General features: G+C 37.3%; 4 protein-coding genes across 4 annotated transcripts; 1 reads left to right on the forward strand and 3 right to left on the reverse strand.

The window, feature by feature from the left end:
- aarsd1 (alanyl-tRNA synthetase domain containing 1) lies at window positions 1–3,161 on the reverse strand. Its single transcript, XM_080873916.1, has 12 exons — window positions 3,042–3,161; window positions 2,372–2,500; window positions 2,061–2,220; window positions 1,911–1,968; window positions 1,675–1,831; window positions 1,473–1,589; window positions 1,257–1,387; window positions 1,103–1,169; window positions 845–933; window positions 632–686; window positions 457–551; window positions 1–374 (listed from the first exon to the last, which is right to left on the reverse strand). The coding sequence occupies exons 1-12, from the start codon at window positions 3,078–3,080 to the stop codon at window positions 236–238; spliced, it is 1,236 nt and encodes a 411-aa protein (XP_080730042.1). The 5' UTR covers window positions 3,081–3,161; the 3' UTR covers window positions 1–235.
- Window positions 3,162–3,759: 598 nt separating this feature from the next.
- On the reverse strand, window positions 3,760–5,614 carry ptges3l (prostaglandin E synthase 3 like). Its single transcript, XM_080873197.1, has 7 exons — window positions 5,412–5,614; window positions 5,189–5,302; window positions 5,020–5,086; window positions 4,836–4,934; window positions 4,358–4,447; window positions 4,172–4,234; window positions 3,760–3,996 (listed from the first exon to the last, which is right to left on the reverse strand). The coding sequence occupies exons 1-7, from the start codon at window positions 5,444–5,446 to the stop codon at window positions 3,988–3,990; spliced, it is 477 nt and encodes a 158-aa protein (XP_080729323.1). The 5' UTR covers window positions 5,447–5,614; the 3' UTR covers window positions 3,760–3,987.
- Window positions 5,615–7,356: 1,742 nt separating this feature from the next.
- Window positions 7,357–13,164, forward strand: kat7b (K(lysine) acetyltransferase 7b). Its single transcript, XM_080871963.1, has 14 exons — window positions 7,357–7,544; window positions 8,479–8,629; window positions 8,730–8,978; window positions 9,089–9,171; window positions 9,562–9,645; window positions 9,778–9,876; window positions 9,977–10,087; window positions 10,351–10,542; window positions 10,762–10,851; window positions 10,954–11,094; window positions 11,200–11,293; window positions 11,430–11,576; window positions 12,150–12,256; window positions 12,504–13,164. The coding sequence occupies exons 1-14, from the start codon at window positions 7,527–7,529 to the stop codon at window positions 12,603–12,605; spliced, it is 1,668 nt and encodes a 555-aa protein (XP_080728089.1). The 5' UTR covers window positions 7,357–7,526; the 3' UTR covers window positions 12,606–13,164.
- A 5-nt stretch (window positions 13,165–13,169) lies between these two features.
- On the reverse strand, window positions 13,170–14,583 carry LOC308391137 (uncharacterized protein; the record flags this gene model as incomplete). The annotated part of the gene is made up of 6 exons (XM_080873606.1): window positions 14,453–14,583; window positions 13,899–13,995; window positions 13,750–13,779; window positions 13,571–13,624; window positions 13,332–13,403; window positions 13,170–13,204 (listed from the first exon to the last, which is right to left on the reverse strand). Exons 1-6 carry the CDS (start codon window positions 14,564–14,566, stop codon window positions 13,170–13,172), a joined length of 402 nt encoding a protein of 133 aa, XP_080729732.1. The 5' UTR covers window positions 14,567–14,583.
- Window positions 14,584–14,977: the final 394 nt, after the last annotated feature.

Below are 14,977 nucleotides of genomic sequence, written 5' to 3' on the forward strand. Positions count from 1 at the left end.
TTTGGATTTTGACTGAATAAAACCAGCACTTTACATTTAATATTGAAATATGTACAGCACATGTTGTACAGAAGTTGAATTATATACATTTTCACAAAATGGTCACTTTCTCATGATGTGTAACCCAACACATCATTTAGTGATTACCACAGATTATGGGTGTATAAAACAGCCATGTAAGCCAACCTTAATGTTCCCCTTTTGGAAGTATAAAACGTTTCTTTCTAATGAAAATTTATTCTTCCTGTGAGCTGCGTTGATTGCAGCGCTGCTTCAGTAAAGCCTCCACCTCTCCTCTCCGTGCCAGGCTGTTGGCTTTGCCTTGGAATCGCCCGTTCTTCCCTGCTCCCTTCCCTTGGAGCAATTCTAACACTCTGGAAAGTAAACACACAGATACAGTGCCAACCTACATTAAGATTTTAACAGTAGAAGCTACATAAATATGAAAACTCTTACTGTGGTCCCATCTCAGTGACTAGTTCACTGGGTCCAGCCAGCAGAAACAAACCAGGTCCCTTTTCCTCTCCAACAGTCAGGAAAACCAGTGTTTCCTATAACCAGAGTAGGGATTGAAAATAAATATACTGACGTGGTAATGCCTAGCAGTAAAGCAGTGAAATTGTGATCTTACCTCAGTGTTTATTTCATTGGCAATGATATTCATAAACTCATTGTCTCCCTCTTTTCTACAAGAAGAACAAGAACACTGTTTTGTTATTGACATACTCACCTTGATGCCAAAACGTCACCAGGTTGTAAAGAATGGATCATTTCTGAGGGTTTTTTTTAAATGGATAACTGGTAAGTGCAGTGTGCAATGACATCTCTAAGCAGAACCTCTTACTTGTGGAAGGTGAAGAAGTCTTTGTGAGGATCATTCTTAAAGCTCTGAGCAATGAGAACCGCCATATCACGAAGCAGGCTCAGGTTAGTCTGCCAAAGACAGTTTTGTAGTAGTTGAGGAGCCTTATATGCAATATCTTAAGCTGAAGCATATTTACCCTGTCAAAAAATCTAATTCTACTATTATTAATTTATTATTACCATACCATTTTTTTTACCAAATCTGTCAAACAGTAATCTAGAAAGAAACTGTTCTTACTTTCTGTAGCAGCTTAACAGACTTCTGCAACTTGTCGACTGCCTCAACGTGCTCATCTGGTCCCGTTCTGATGATAAATGACCAAAAGGAGTTTTCACTTCAAATTTCTGAATGATTCAAAGTTAAATTTTGACTATTCAGATTTAGAACTTACTTTAGAAGTGACACCAGTGAACGCTCTGTGTTGTAGCTTTTCTCTGCATACTTTAGTACCCTTTTTCCTGCCAGGAAAATTAGGTTGGTTTTGTTTTTCTTTCCTTTCTCAGTTCCCAGCAGCTTTATTACCTTAAATTTGAATACAAAGAAATTAGATACACAACGGTTAATGGCACAAACACTAAATATAATTGTGAAAGTGTCAATGTTGTACCTGTAAGTGACCGAGGTTGGAGACGTGGGTTCCACAGCACATGTTGGCATCTATGCCCTCTATATCAATGATCCGAATGGGTCCTGCGTGGTCCTCTGGCAGCCCTCGACTTCTCACCTGATTTGTACAAATACATATTGTGTAATACACTTAACACAGGGCAACAGGTCTCTTTTACAACCAGTAAGTGCAATATCTGTACCTTCTCCACAGCTGGGTCATCTATAGAGAGAAGCTGAACCATGACAGGAATGTGAGCTCTGATCTTCTCATTTACACATTCTTCCAGTTCCTGAAGCTGGCCAGGTTTCACACAGGGAGTGTCCAGCTCAATGGTGCTTCTTTGACGACCCAGTTCCCTGATAAAAACCCAGAAAATCTGTAATCCTACAAGGCTTAGTGGCTACATGGAAAAGAACATATGCAGTGGTAAAGTACCAGGATGTGGTCTTGTATCCAAACATTGTGTCTGCCAAAGCTGTAATCAAATGCTGACCTAAGAGTCAAGAAGAAAACAATTACTGCTTAGGCAACAGGTAAAACAAAATGTGCGATGGCGTTTTTTCCTGTCTCTGTGGTGATTATTACCCGAGTGCTGCTGCATATGATCAAATCTCCTTTCCCAGTCTACCTTCACTTGAACCTCCTGACCCACCTCCAGAGGTGAGGCCACAAAATGCAGGGCGTCCGGTCCCTGCCTTGTCACTCTCAAAACTGGGACATCTCCAAGGAATCCATGGTCATCTGGCTGCAGGAGGACAACGTAAAGCATGCAAATTTTGCAAGTGACATTGTACAGTCTCGCATTTGCATAAACATTTGCAATGAAGGAACATGTGACGTACACATTTAAATAATGGAGTAAGAACTTGAAAGAAAAAGAAAATGAACATGCTTACCTGGCCACCTCCCTCAGGAAACAAGATGGTATCTTGTAGCTTGATGTGGAATCCTTTAATAGTTTCTTTCTTTCCATTTACTTCTTGTTTTAGTTCCGCCGGGCAGCAGGAGACTACAGAGGTAACAAACTGGAAGGGGACCAGAGAAATAACGATAATAATCGTGTCATATAAAATTTACAACCAGAAACATTACATGCTTCTTAAAGGACTGCAGTTGTTTAAGTGTGTGCAAGATTTCAGTCTCATACAAGACTTTATAAAGGTCTGGCTTTGTAAAGGACAATTTATGTGACAGCAAGTACAAAGACTGAAGACTTAAAAAAGGAGACAGTATCCTAAATTCTCTAAATGCATAGCATTTAAGGTGATTTATTACTTTTAAGCGGCGTTTTAAAGGAGAAAAATGATACGATCTGAAATATAGAGTGTGGAAATTACACAATTACAACCTCTAACAAAGTAAAACTGAATAAATCTAAGGTTATGTAAGATAAAAGTGCGACTCGTAGACTATATATAAACGACCTATAAATCAGTTGCCAGCCCTTGCTCTGGTTACAAAGGTAGCTAGCAGGTGCATCAGTTAGCAGGCATGCTAATCACTTCTGCACCGAACTGCTGATAAATTTCCGGGAGGTCTTTTCGGATGCTTTTAAAAGCTTCGCACCTCTTTCATATAGCAGTCTCGCTGACACTGAAAAGCCATTTTGTCCTGTTTTTGAAAGGAAAACTGCGCCAGCCGGTAGCACGAGCACGGGGAGGTGAAGCCTACAGCTGTCAGCTGACGCCTACGGGTACCATAATAGCCCAAACTTAATGACTTCGACTTTCGCTTCATAACTTTTTTAACTTAAGCGAAAAAGATTAATTAAGCCACTATTATTTAATCATCTTTTAAGTGCACTTTTTTTTAACAGGAGGAAGAGAAAACCTTAGGATGTGCTCTATAAAATCGAATAAATTGCAACCCGAATTGTAAAATGTAAATAAAACCAGAATGCAATGATTTTTTAAATCTGATACAGCTATAAATGATTCTCAGTAGAACGCAGACAACATACCAAACGTTGAAAGTGATGAAATGAACCGATTTAAGAGGAAATGGGGTAATTTCAAATTAGACAGCATTTCAACAAAAGGCTGGAAACGTTTTTTTTTTACAACTAGTTATGTTAACCGGCAACAGGTCACTAATATGACTACGTATAAAAAGCGAGGCTGTGTTTTTAGTGCATTACTACGAGTGTAAACTAAATTTGGGCTACTGATTGAGACTTTTAAATTTACTGCAACGTTACTGCCATCTTCTGGAGTTACCGACACAATCATGTTCTATATCCCCCAGTTCATTCAGCTAGTGTTATTACCTCAAGCAACATAATGCAATTTTGTGTTTAATAAAACTTTTATTATCAATCACATGCCGGTGTACAGTAAACAATTACAGAGCAATAAATAATCTCACATAAAATATCATCATACATTTAAAAACAGCATTTTGGACAATAGCACATCCATTTTTAGCATATAATACAGCTTTCAGTAAACAAACTGTTGTCCTCAGTATCCTGAGTTATACATTTACAGCAGGCTTCACCAGAGAGGATAAAGTATCAGTCAGACTGTTGAAAGGGAAAAAAATGGATGAATGGTCAGTCTCCGCAATAAAATGATCAATATAAGTTACAGATTTTCAGTCGGCATTGATTGTAGAATACTTAAATATAGACTATTGCAGAAGCAATTCCCAATTTTACATTGTACACTCCTCACTTATATGGAGAACACTTCACTTACATCACTAAGATCCCCCATATCTGGAGCTTCTCCTTTGTCACTGTTAGCCATCTCTCGGATCATCTGTAAAAGGAAAGCCATTTAAACAAAAAAATAATGGAAGGTATTGCATATTACATGCACTGGGATCAGAAGCAATATTGGAATTTGATTGATCTTATTACTAAGAAGACTGAATTCACTCACATCCACATAACGGTCATATTCCTCCTTTCCCTCATCGTCTTCGTGCTCCCAGTCCCTCCAGTTATCAAAGTCAACTGAAATCCAACTGGCCTGTGGAATGAAGACATAACAGCACCATTTTAGGTATTATTTACTAAAAGTAAAGTTGCAAGAATTACAGAACATCCTACTTAGTTAGTTGTAATATCCTCAGGCACTCTATTAATACTTATATAAAGCTTCTCTTTGCTTATATAATGCATTTTTATGAGACGGAAACAGTGAGCTAAGACTTTTTCAACTTAGGGTTTGTGATTGAAACTGGTAAATGAATAGTGAGGAAGTATCATTGGTAAAAAAAAAAATTCTTCAGCCTCATAAAAACAGTCTTAACATGAGCCATGCTATTTTTATGAACCTGAGTAAATACCAGATGAGAAGAATAGAATACCTTGATACTGATCGGTTTAAGGACACAGACACAAACACGTGTGCTTACCTTAGCTGGATCTTTCTGAAGACGAGGCCAAGCACAATCAGGTTTCATCTTCCTTAGCAAGACATTGATGGTGCGGTCATAGACCCTTTCTCTGGAGTCCTTTCAAGTGATGACAAGTTAAAGGAGCGTTTAACAGCCTGCTTTCTGTACATTGAAGAATACAGAATATAATGCGGATGCTTACGTGGATCTGGACTTTGTCATAGAAGTGCAGCTCGTTGTAGTACACATCATCTGTTTCGTTTTTGCAGCTGTTGCAGAGAGGCAATGGGGTTGTCAAAGAAACCATTTTAGACATTTTCTAAACTGAATCACATGTGACTTCAAGAGAGGGAACGTCTTTAAAAACTCACCACAGAATCAGTTTGTCTGGCTGGATATCAACTTGGACATCTTTAGGTTTCTGAACCATGAAGTTGATGGTGACGTATTTCTTCCTGTCAAACCACAGCGCATGTGCTGGCTTGCTGTTAAAACACCAAGAAACTGCTTAGGAATCAAACCTGAAACCTTTTCATAATGAAAGATTTAGGAAAAAAACATGCTTTATTGCTCAGTGAGTTTGGCAGCACTTACCTTTCCTCTGGTCTGACAATTTTAGGTTTGTTCATTCTTGTTGTTGTTTTTAAATAAAAGAGAAGTTGCTATACAATTCCTTTTTACCAAGAGAAAGCTAACTCACACGTGTCCAGCTGAGTTAGTAGTGTGCCCTGATGCAGCGGCCAGGCCCTAAAAGCTATATATAGACCATCTGGTATCAGCTGCTAGGAGACTTGCCTGCCACAGCCCCTTCCGTGCCCTTTATAGCCTGACTGTGGAACACTCGGGAAAACAGATGCATTTTCTGGGTTCTCAAAGTGGTTCAGCCACCTTTAATTGATTGTTTAAGAGGATGGAGGTGGGGGCAGAAAGAATCCAACAAGAAAATTACCTAATGGGACCCACTTCAACACTTGGGAGGTTGTTGACCAACATTGCCTGAGGGATGCAATGGAACTTTAAGAATTTTGGACAAAATCTTGACACATTGATAATTTTAAAATTGATTTTGCTGAATTTATGAATCATTTACCAACATACACATACATGAATAATCAAGTGAATTTCATTTGACAGCATTTCATTAAGTTTAAATCTTAGTTATGCAACAAAATTAAATTACTTAAAATCAGTATTTTGGCCATCAATATTGTTTAAAGAGTAGAATTGTAAATGTAAACTTTATATATAGGAAGGTAGATATAATAAAGATAAAATACTTTATTTATTTTCCAAAAGTAAAAAAAAATCCTGTGGTAGACCAGCCAGAACATCCACTACATATATATATATATATATATATATATATATATATATATATATATATATATATATATATATATATATATATATATATATATATATATATATATATATATATATATATATATATATATAAAAGTTTAAATAAAGTAGAATATTTCAATAAAGTATGTGTCAAATACACAATAACTTAATAATGTAAAAAAAAAAAAAAAAAGGAAAAATACAGTCAAATGAAATAACAGGGCTCAATAAGTAAACATGTTGATAAAATACAATATATGATGATAACGATATGACCAAATTGAAGTTAACCAAACAAAATATGAATATACAAGAACGTGGCTCTTCTAAGTGAAACAGCTCAGTAAAGTCAGTAAATTCGACAAAGCAAAATTTAATAGATACAATTTAAAAGTCTTGAGTCAGCCTTTTTTTTATATTTTGGTAAGGAAATTGGAACTATGTGCAGGAACTGACTGGAGCATGTGTAAACATAGATAGGCCAAAAACAGAGTTGGTAAAAAATCCAACAAGTTTAAAAGGCAGCTTGGATAATTTTTACGAGTTTGAAAGTCAATATTTGGTATGGCCATCTTTATTCTCCAACACAGCCTGAACTCTCCTAGTCAAGCTACTGTATCTTGTAACTTCTTAAAGTAACCTTCAGGATGAGTTCTCCGGGGTTTTTAAAGGCTTCTTCTTTGGATAAAGGCTGTTATCCAATACTATTCCTTAAGAATAACTTCTTGACAGCCACCACAGCACTAAAGCAATTTCTGAGGCCAACAGTAAATGGATCCGCTGAAGTAACAGATATATCAGGTCTTGTGTCAGGTCCTTGATGGATTCCCCCCCCCCCCCTTTTTCTTAAGCACATGATTTTTCAGATACTGTTCATCTGCTGTAAATCTCAATTTTCAGTGATTTAACAAACAAAAAAGCATTCCTCTGAAAATGGTCAGGTACAAGGACTGAACTGAAAATGTCCCAGAGAAAGCCTTGGGATCTATTGAACAAGAGCACTTTTTTCAAAATGGCAAGAAAGATTGGCTCCTTGGGAGTCATATTTTTATTAAAGAAAAAAAAGACACGATACTACGACAGTGCATTTCAAATTAACCCCCACCCAGCCCACTTCAGATTTTAGACAGGCATTAGTAATACATTTATTTTATCCGGAAGTCGCCCCCTGCTGGTCTACTGGTTACCGGAAATTCATTTCTTCGCTCTGTCTGAGCGAGGAATGCACCTCGAGCTACTAAACGCTGTGTACATATAAACTAATAAAGTAAAAAATCTATAAATCATTAAACAGTTTATTTTTTAAACGTAACGTTTACATTTGCTGCTTTAGACCATCGTGAAGTAGTAGCCATCAAGAAGAACATGCCTCGTAGAAGACAGGTAAGAGTGCATGTAGGTCGCACAAGAGGGTAACGTTAGCTAAGTTAGCGCTAATGGTTAACCAGGAGGTTCCACCATATTCCATTCAATATTCTGACAGTGTAACGCGCTAAAACACGGTGTTAGCATCAGCTGATAAATCTGCACAGAATAATTTAAACATACTGACTTTAACTGCATTGCCACATTCAGCTTGTGTCGGTATTGTTCGAGCTCATTAAACACCCAGTGTACAGTTAAAAGCAGCTAAAAGAAGCTAAAACTTTTACTTCACGTTTGGTGAAATGTAACGGCGCTTTGCGGTTCATGTATATGTAGGCTTTGCCCTAAGACTAAAACAAGATCAGTCCTGCTTAAATTGCTGTTTGTGAATACAGTGTTGTGCCACATTGGCTGGGAAAAAAACAAATACTAAAAACCAAGAGCAGAGCTAACCGTTAACGCTAAGCTAACAACAATAACAGTTGACGTGCTAAGCAGACTGGTTACTTTGTCGTGGTAATTACTACACGTGTGACAGTATTTGGCCAGTTTTTAACACTAGTTTGGCGGAATATATTGCTTTGGTATTAGTAAGGGGTAGATGGTGTTAAGACCTGTTTATGCTGATAATAATAATTAAACAGCTAATGGAGAGCTATCATTTGATTGTAGCCAGTCAGAAATCGAAAAGAAAAATGTCCACAAACAGCACTTTTACAGTGTTACCTCAGCTACGCTTTTAATTTGGTGGATTTATGACTCAACAATGAATAGATATACTGTGAATGCTGAATTAACTGCTCTGTAAAACTGTAGTTGCTATCGCCAGAACAACTCTGTCTTTTTGGCTTGTGGACACCATCAGTGTTATCCATGCTTGTTTTTTTCCGCACCTCTATTTGACATTATTTAGTAAAAGGTGCCTTTCATTTACCGTTTGTTCCCCTGACAGAGACACATGGCTGGGAGTGGTTCAGATGGAACTGAAGACTCTGACTCCTCTGCTGAAAGAGAACAGACCAATAGCTCAGAAAGTGAAGGGACTGTGCCCAAGAGACAGCGCCTCACCAGAGCCTCTACTCGCCTTAGCCAAAGCTCTCAGGGTTGGCAACATAGCCTATACATATGCACACACACACACACATATGTATATATATACTTTTACAGTGATTTGAAGATTACTTTTATTTTATTTTCCCTTAGATACTCAGGAATTAAAGCGAGCTGTGGATCACGATGAATCTCCACCACTGACGCCCACTGGAAATGCACCCTCCTCTGAATCAGAGTTGGACATCTCCAGTCCCAATGCCTCACATGATGAGAGCCAGGCCAAGGACCAAGCCAACAGAGATTCGGATAAAGATCTCTCCCACCGACCTAAACGCCGCCGCTGTCACGAAACCTATAATTTCAACATGAAATGTCCAACCCCGGGGTGCAATTCCCTTGGTAAAATATATTACTTTTTTTGCCAAACGTCAAAAGTGTTATTAAAAATTTGAACATTGGAAATATGGCATATCAGCAAACATCATGCTTATTTTTCTCTTTTTTCTTAGGTCACCTCACAGGAAAGCATGAACGTCATTTTGCTGTGTCAGGCTGTCCTCTTTACCACAATCTTTCTGCTGATGAATGCAAGGTGATTATTATAAATCATGTTCAGAATACTTTACAATATTATGTGAATTTACTTTATCTATACAGTTATTAACCTGAAACACTGGCAGTGGCTGGACTGTACAACTTTCTTTGGGACATAACTGATACTCCAAAGGTTGAGTGTAGTAAATGACAATTTCAGCTGTAGTACAAGTACACAATGTCTTTTGCTATCAGTAAAAACAGCCACAAGTAACACTTCATCACTTAAACAGGGATGTTCCCAGCAAATGTTATTAATGTTGTAGGTTGAAGTGGCTGGTATGAGTATTTGGCTGCCTGAGCCGTATCAGAGAGAAATGAGAGACCAAGAAGAGATATAATCCATGCTTTATTTATTTATCTATTTATTTATTTATTTATTTGTCAGGTAAAAGCCATTAGCCGTGAGAAACAAGAGGAGGAGGTAAAGGCACAGGAGGACAGCAACTCGCGCCATGCAACTCGTCACCAGGTAGGTCTGCTTTAGAAATGAGAGCATGACATTGAATTTTACACTTTGCTTAATTATCTGTTTATTATTTTAACTATTGTCAGTAATTTCTCATACCAGGAAAGTGAATTGGTTATTTATCCTTATTTGTAGACACCAACACCGAAACAGATTCGATACAAGGAGCAAGTGGCTGAGATAAGGAAGGGTCGAAACTCTGGCCTGCAGAAGGAGCAGAAAGAAAAGCATGTGGTACGTCACCAGTACTTTTGTTTTGCTATTTCTAAGCTTATTCCACCTCATAGCTGGCGTGTTACTTCATTTCCTGCTTGCCTTTTCTCGTGGCCCACAGGAGCATCGGCAAACACACGGCAACACCAGAGAGCCTCTGCTGGAGAACATCACCAGTGAATATGACCTGGAGCTGTTCAGGAAAGCACAGGCCCGAGCATCTGAAGACCTGGTAATGATGGGGTTTCACATCTCCATAAGTACTTTCTTTTTAGCATTTTAGAATAAGATAAAAGGAAATGAAGCTAGAACTGGTGCCTTTCATTGTTCCAGGTACATTATTTTTCTTTAAAAACTGAGTTGTCACTATTTTGTTTTATTTATTTATTTATTTATTTATTTTTTAAACTGTCAGTATGTTAGCATTCTAGTTTTTTGATTGATAACCTCATCACACACATTGGACATTAATGTTTCCCATCTTCATGCCTGCAGGAGAAGCTGCGCATCCAGGGTCAGATCACCGAGGGCAGTAACATGATCAAGACTATCTTGTTTGGTCGCTACGAGCTGGACACCTGGTACCACTCGCCCTATCCTGAGGAGTATGCGCGTCTAGGTCGTCTGTACGTCTGTGAATTCTGCCTCAAATACATGAAGAGCCAGACCATCCTCAGGCGACACATGGTGAGAGAGCCTAATCCCAAGTCATTGGAGTCGTGCTACACTTAGAAATGATTTTTATAAAAACATTCTAAACATTCATTTTTTAAAGTTCAGTTTTGGCAAACAGCCGTTGCTCTTATTACATTATATATTTTTACTGCACGGTGGCCTTTAAATAAGAATAATTTATCTTTATGAACTCACTGGTTTGGAAGTACTGTATATAATTTGTCTTTTCAGGCCAAATGTGTGTGGAAGCATCCTCCAGGAGATGAGGTGTACAGAAAGGGGTCTATATCTGTGTTTGAAGTCGATGGCAAAAAGAATAAGGTAAGAGTCTTACTTAGTGAACACTGGCATTTCTTTTCTTTTTAAATTGTAATCAAATATATAAGCCACTTTTAAAGTAATCAAGGGCCATATCATCCCCAGATCTACTGTCAGAACTTGTGTTTACTTGCCAAGCTTTTCCTGGACCACAAAACACTTTACTATGACGTGGAGCCTTTTCTCTTCTATGTCATGACTGAAGCTGACAACACTGGCTGCCATTTAGTAGGCTATTTTTCAAAGGTAAAGAAGAACAAGGTTATTGTTTTTACCCACACAATGATTGATTTTATGTTCCAGAACAGAAATGTCTAAAAAGTGTTTTTTCCTTCTATTTATTTCTTTAAGGAGAAAAATTCCTTCCTGAACTACAATGTATCCTGTATCCTGACAATGCCACAGTACATGAGACAAGGCTTTGGAAAGATGCTCATTGACTTTAGTATGTATATATGTTAATTTATTCTATTCTCAATGTAATCATTAAATTGCATTTTAGTCTTTTTGCATAATGAAATACAGATAATTCTCTCTTCCTTCTGAAAGCGTTCATTCTGACTGTCCTGTGCTTTATTTAGGTTATCTGTTGTCAAAAGTTGAGGAGAAGGTGGGCTCGCCAGAGAGACCTCTCTCTGATCTGGGCCTCATCAGTTACAGGAGTTACTGGAAGGAGGTATTACTCAGATACATGTACAACTTTCAAGGCAAGGAGATCTCCATCAAAGGTAAGTGAAAGCACAAACCCTATAATTTGGCAGCTTAAATTATATGTTTACAAAAAAAGCTGAAAGTGGCTCTGTACTTTGTTACCAGTTACCAATTACCAGTTTAAAATAATCTTAATTTTAGCTTATATTGGCCTTGGTGAAGTCCCAAAGTCCATCTTCTGACTAGTAACAAGACAGTTTAGCTTCTTTCCCTCTTAGCTCACCTCTTAAGCTATGTTTTTTTTCTGTTTGGCTGTCCCTTGCAAGTAAAAGATTTGCGCAGCAGCAGCTGGGTGGGAGTGCTGCGCTCAAAGTCTGAGCTGTGTGCCTCAGATAACCATATTAAAGAAATTCCCTCTCATTGACAGTCAAGAGCAGGAAAAAATGCCTAAACCAGAGTGTTTAGAGAAGTCTGAAGCTTGAGCTTTAGGCCCTTAAAGATTACTTGTACATACACTGATCTCAGAATATGTATATCGATGATAGATAAAAGGAAGAGCATAATGAATCCGCACAAGAAGATTCATGCATTTAATAAACAAGACAAATGCATACAATTAATATTTGTTTTAATATTTGCGTGCTGCACAGAGATCAGTCAGGAAACTGCTGTCAACCCGGTGGACATTGTGAGCACCCTGCAGTCTCTTCAGATGCTGAAGTATTGGAAGGGAAAGCACTTAGTACTGAAGCGTCAGGTAAGCTGGCTCCTCTCCATTTTATTTATGCTTGTATTTATTTATTGAAATAATTGCTTTTGTATCAAATTATTTGGGTTACTGAGATCATTTACTTGTCTATTTCTAATATTTTGATTAATTTTGGAAGTAAAATTTTACGTTAATGCTGTAAAACACGTTTTATACCAGGCCCTTCTTTCTATTTCTATCTTACTGGAAAAATTAGATGTGATAACCTAGCTCGTTACCCTGTTTCTCATCCCAGGACCTGATTGATGAGTGGAAAGCAAAGGAGATCAAGCGAGGCAATAGCAACAAAACCATCGACCCAAGCTCGCTAAAATGGACCCCTCCCAAAGGGACATAAACACTGAGAAGCTCAGGCTACTGAAAACACTCGCCTCTAGCCTCACCAGCCACAAGTAGCCTAGACCTATGAACTGTCAATAAAGATCAGTGTTTTTTTTCTTTCATCCCTTTGACCCTGTTTATTTCTTCTTGTCTGTAATGTGAATTTTTTAAACACCTTTTTATATTTTACTGTCATTTCTAGCCAAACCAGCATACGTTCCAAGTCAAATGCTTTTTGTCAGCATTGTGAAAAATGAGTGTCGAGGATTTGCTTTAAAACTGCCTTTGTGTGCTGAATGTTAAATGATGAACGGTCCAATGTGATGGATAACATTAATGTTAGAATAGCTACATTTGAGTGCATTTAGAGGTTATTTTTATTTACTATGAGAAATGTGCTTTTTGACAATGGTGGTTATTCTTTTTGAGCGTTAATACAGTAACTGTTAGCATGAATCGAAACATGAAATTGAGCAGGGTGTACTTTTAATGAGTATGATTTATGGCAACACGCCTTTGGTTGGTATAAAATTGTATAGATCTTCGTCATAATGTCTTTTTTTTTTTTTTCCTAATTCCATCAATACAGGATTCTGATCCATTCCTTTGCTGAACCTGCCAATGATGAGGGGAAAGAGGAGATTTTTAATTTGCTGAGGATATAAAATACAAATGTAACACCACTATATGAATGCACATAGAAACAAAACAGCCTCAGGTTTTTATACTGGTACAATCGTACCTTGCTTGTATGGGTTCTCTGAATCATGGATCGCAGTGGTCTTTGCAGAACGATTTACTTTGGGTAGAGATTCTGTAATAAACAGGAAACGTTTGACTAGGATGGTTTTCGGCTTGTACTTTGAATCATAGCTGTGTAATGTGTATTAGCACTTTGATATTTTTAATATCAATAAAGCTGCCTTGATATTTTGAAATATCTACAATTTACATGTGGTCTATTGATGATTTTATGCTTACCACCACTGGAGATGCTTCTTCCCATCAGGCCCACAAACATTTCTCCTTTATTTCCTATAAGAATAAGAAACAATGCAATGATGCTGTGATTAAATATTAGATTCCAATTTCTGGAACTACTAGTTTTCAAAACCATTAGTATGATAAGAGTTCTGCTTCAATAAGATCAAGCCACTCACGTCTTTTTACTTGGTAGGGTTTTTTTGCATCTGTGAAGAGATAAATTTATTGTCATGCAACAGGCTTTAATACTTATTATGAGACATAAAAATGGCGATAAGCACAAAAATGAGACATTATGTTATGCATGGATATGTTTTAAGGTTACCTGAGCGTTTCCCCATGAGTCCGTAGAATCGAAGGGCTTTGGATCTTTTTATTACACTGGACATTGGACTGGTCAGGCTTGTCTGCAGTGATTCATCCTGCAAGAAACATTTCACTATTTTATTTAAAGTAAACCAGTTTTTATATTTAAAAAGTATATCTACAAGAGTCTACAAGCAAACGCATTGTTAATGCAATGGTCGTCTAACATTTTGAGTTTTCTTTCTGTATCTTCTTTCAAATTAGTAAAAAAAAAGAAATACAGATTTATTTGCAAAAATGTTAAAAATACTTATGCACCATTATAATATGTGTTACTTACAGAACTTTGCCTCTTGTAAAAAACAAAAACAAATGCAGAATTTTAAAACACACAGCTTTCAGACTTCTTTGAAAGTATATTTTTTTCTTGTATATAAGCAAGAAATCTCAACAATCATCTAAGATTTTCTCCTCTTCACCTAAGCTTGAACAGAATAAGTGAATGAACTCAATGCTTTGATATTTAAATTTGTCCATTGCTCAACCCATTATAAAAACAATAGTGCTTCTCACCTTCCACTCTTTCAGAAGTCCTCTCTGCTCTTCTGCACTGCACGAGAATCTCTGATAGGTTTGCACCAAAGCACAAAAAGTCACAATAACCAGCTGGATCTTCCAGTTATCCATTGCTATCTCAAAGAGAAAAGCTCTGCTTCTACTTCTTTTTAATCAAATATATTGTTTATCCCAGCAAAGCTAATAATACATTACAGATGATGTTGGCAGGATGGGTTTTCGTATTATTCAGTCTGTGCGAACTGCATCCATGGCGCCTTTATACCTCTAAACCCCTGCTAATAGACCCCTCCCCTCTAAACAGGACTATTCACTTGCCACCATTCAATTTATTACAACTCCCTAATTTATTGTATTGGAGTATTTGTAAAAGATCAAGCTTTTAAATTCTTTCCCTCATATTTTGTAGTCATTAAATGGGAGAAAATGTGATTGAATTAACAATTAAACTTTTTTTTTTTTGAAATAGTTGGACCTATAAGACGTCATCTAAAAACTTACAGGCAGGGGTCAATTCTAAGA

This window comes from Rhamphochromis sp. 'chilingali' (genome assembly GCF_963969265.1).
Source record: "Rhamphochromis sp. 'chilingali' genome assembly, chromosome: 22".
Taxonomy (NCBI): Eukaryota; Metazoa; Chordata; class Actinopteri; order Cichliformes; family Cichlidae; genus Rhamphochromis; species Rhamphochromis sp. 'chilingali'.

Coding starts and splice junctions, on each gene's coding strand:
- aarsd1 (XM_080873916.1), bottom strand. CDS start 3,080: ATGGCTTTTCAGTGTCAGCGAGACTGCTATATGAAAGAG. Junction 1,170..1,256: donor TCACTGGTGTCACTTCTAAA/GTAAGTTCTAAA, acceptor ATTTATCATCAG/AACGGGACCAGATGAGCACG. Junction 552..631: donor CCAATGAAATAAACACTGAG/GTAAGATCACAA, acceptor CTCTGGTTATAG/GAAACACTGGTTTTCCTGAC.
- kat7b (XM_080871963.1), top strand. Junction 10,852..10,953: donor TCGATGGCAAAAAGAATAAG/GTAAGAGTCTTA, acceptor TATCATCCCCAG/ATCTACTGTCAGAACTTGTG. Junction 11,577..12,149: donor CAAGGAGATCTCCATCAAAG/GTAAGTGAAAGC, acceptor CGTGCTGCACAG/AGATCAGTCAGGAAACTGCT.
- ptges3l (XM_080873197.1), bottom strand. CDS start 5,446: ATGAACAAACCTAAAATTGTCAGACCAGAGGAAAG. Junction 4,448..4,835: donor TTCAGAAAGATCCAGCTAAG/GTAAGCACACGT, acceptor TTCATTCCACAG/GCCAGTTGGATTTCAGTTGA. Junction 4,235..4,357: donor AATATGACCGTTATGTGGAT/GTGAGTGAATTC, acceptor TTCCTTTTACAG/ATGATCCGAGAGATGGCTAA.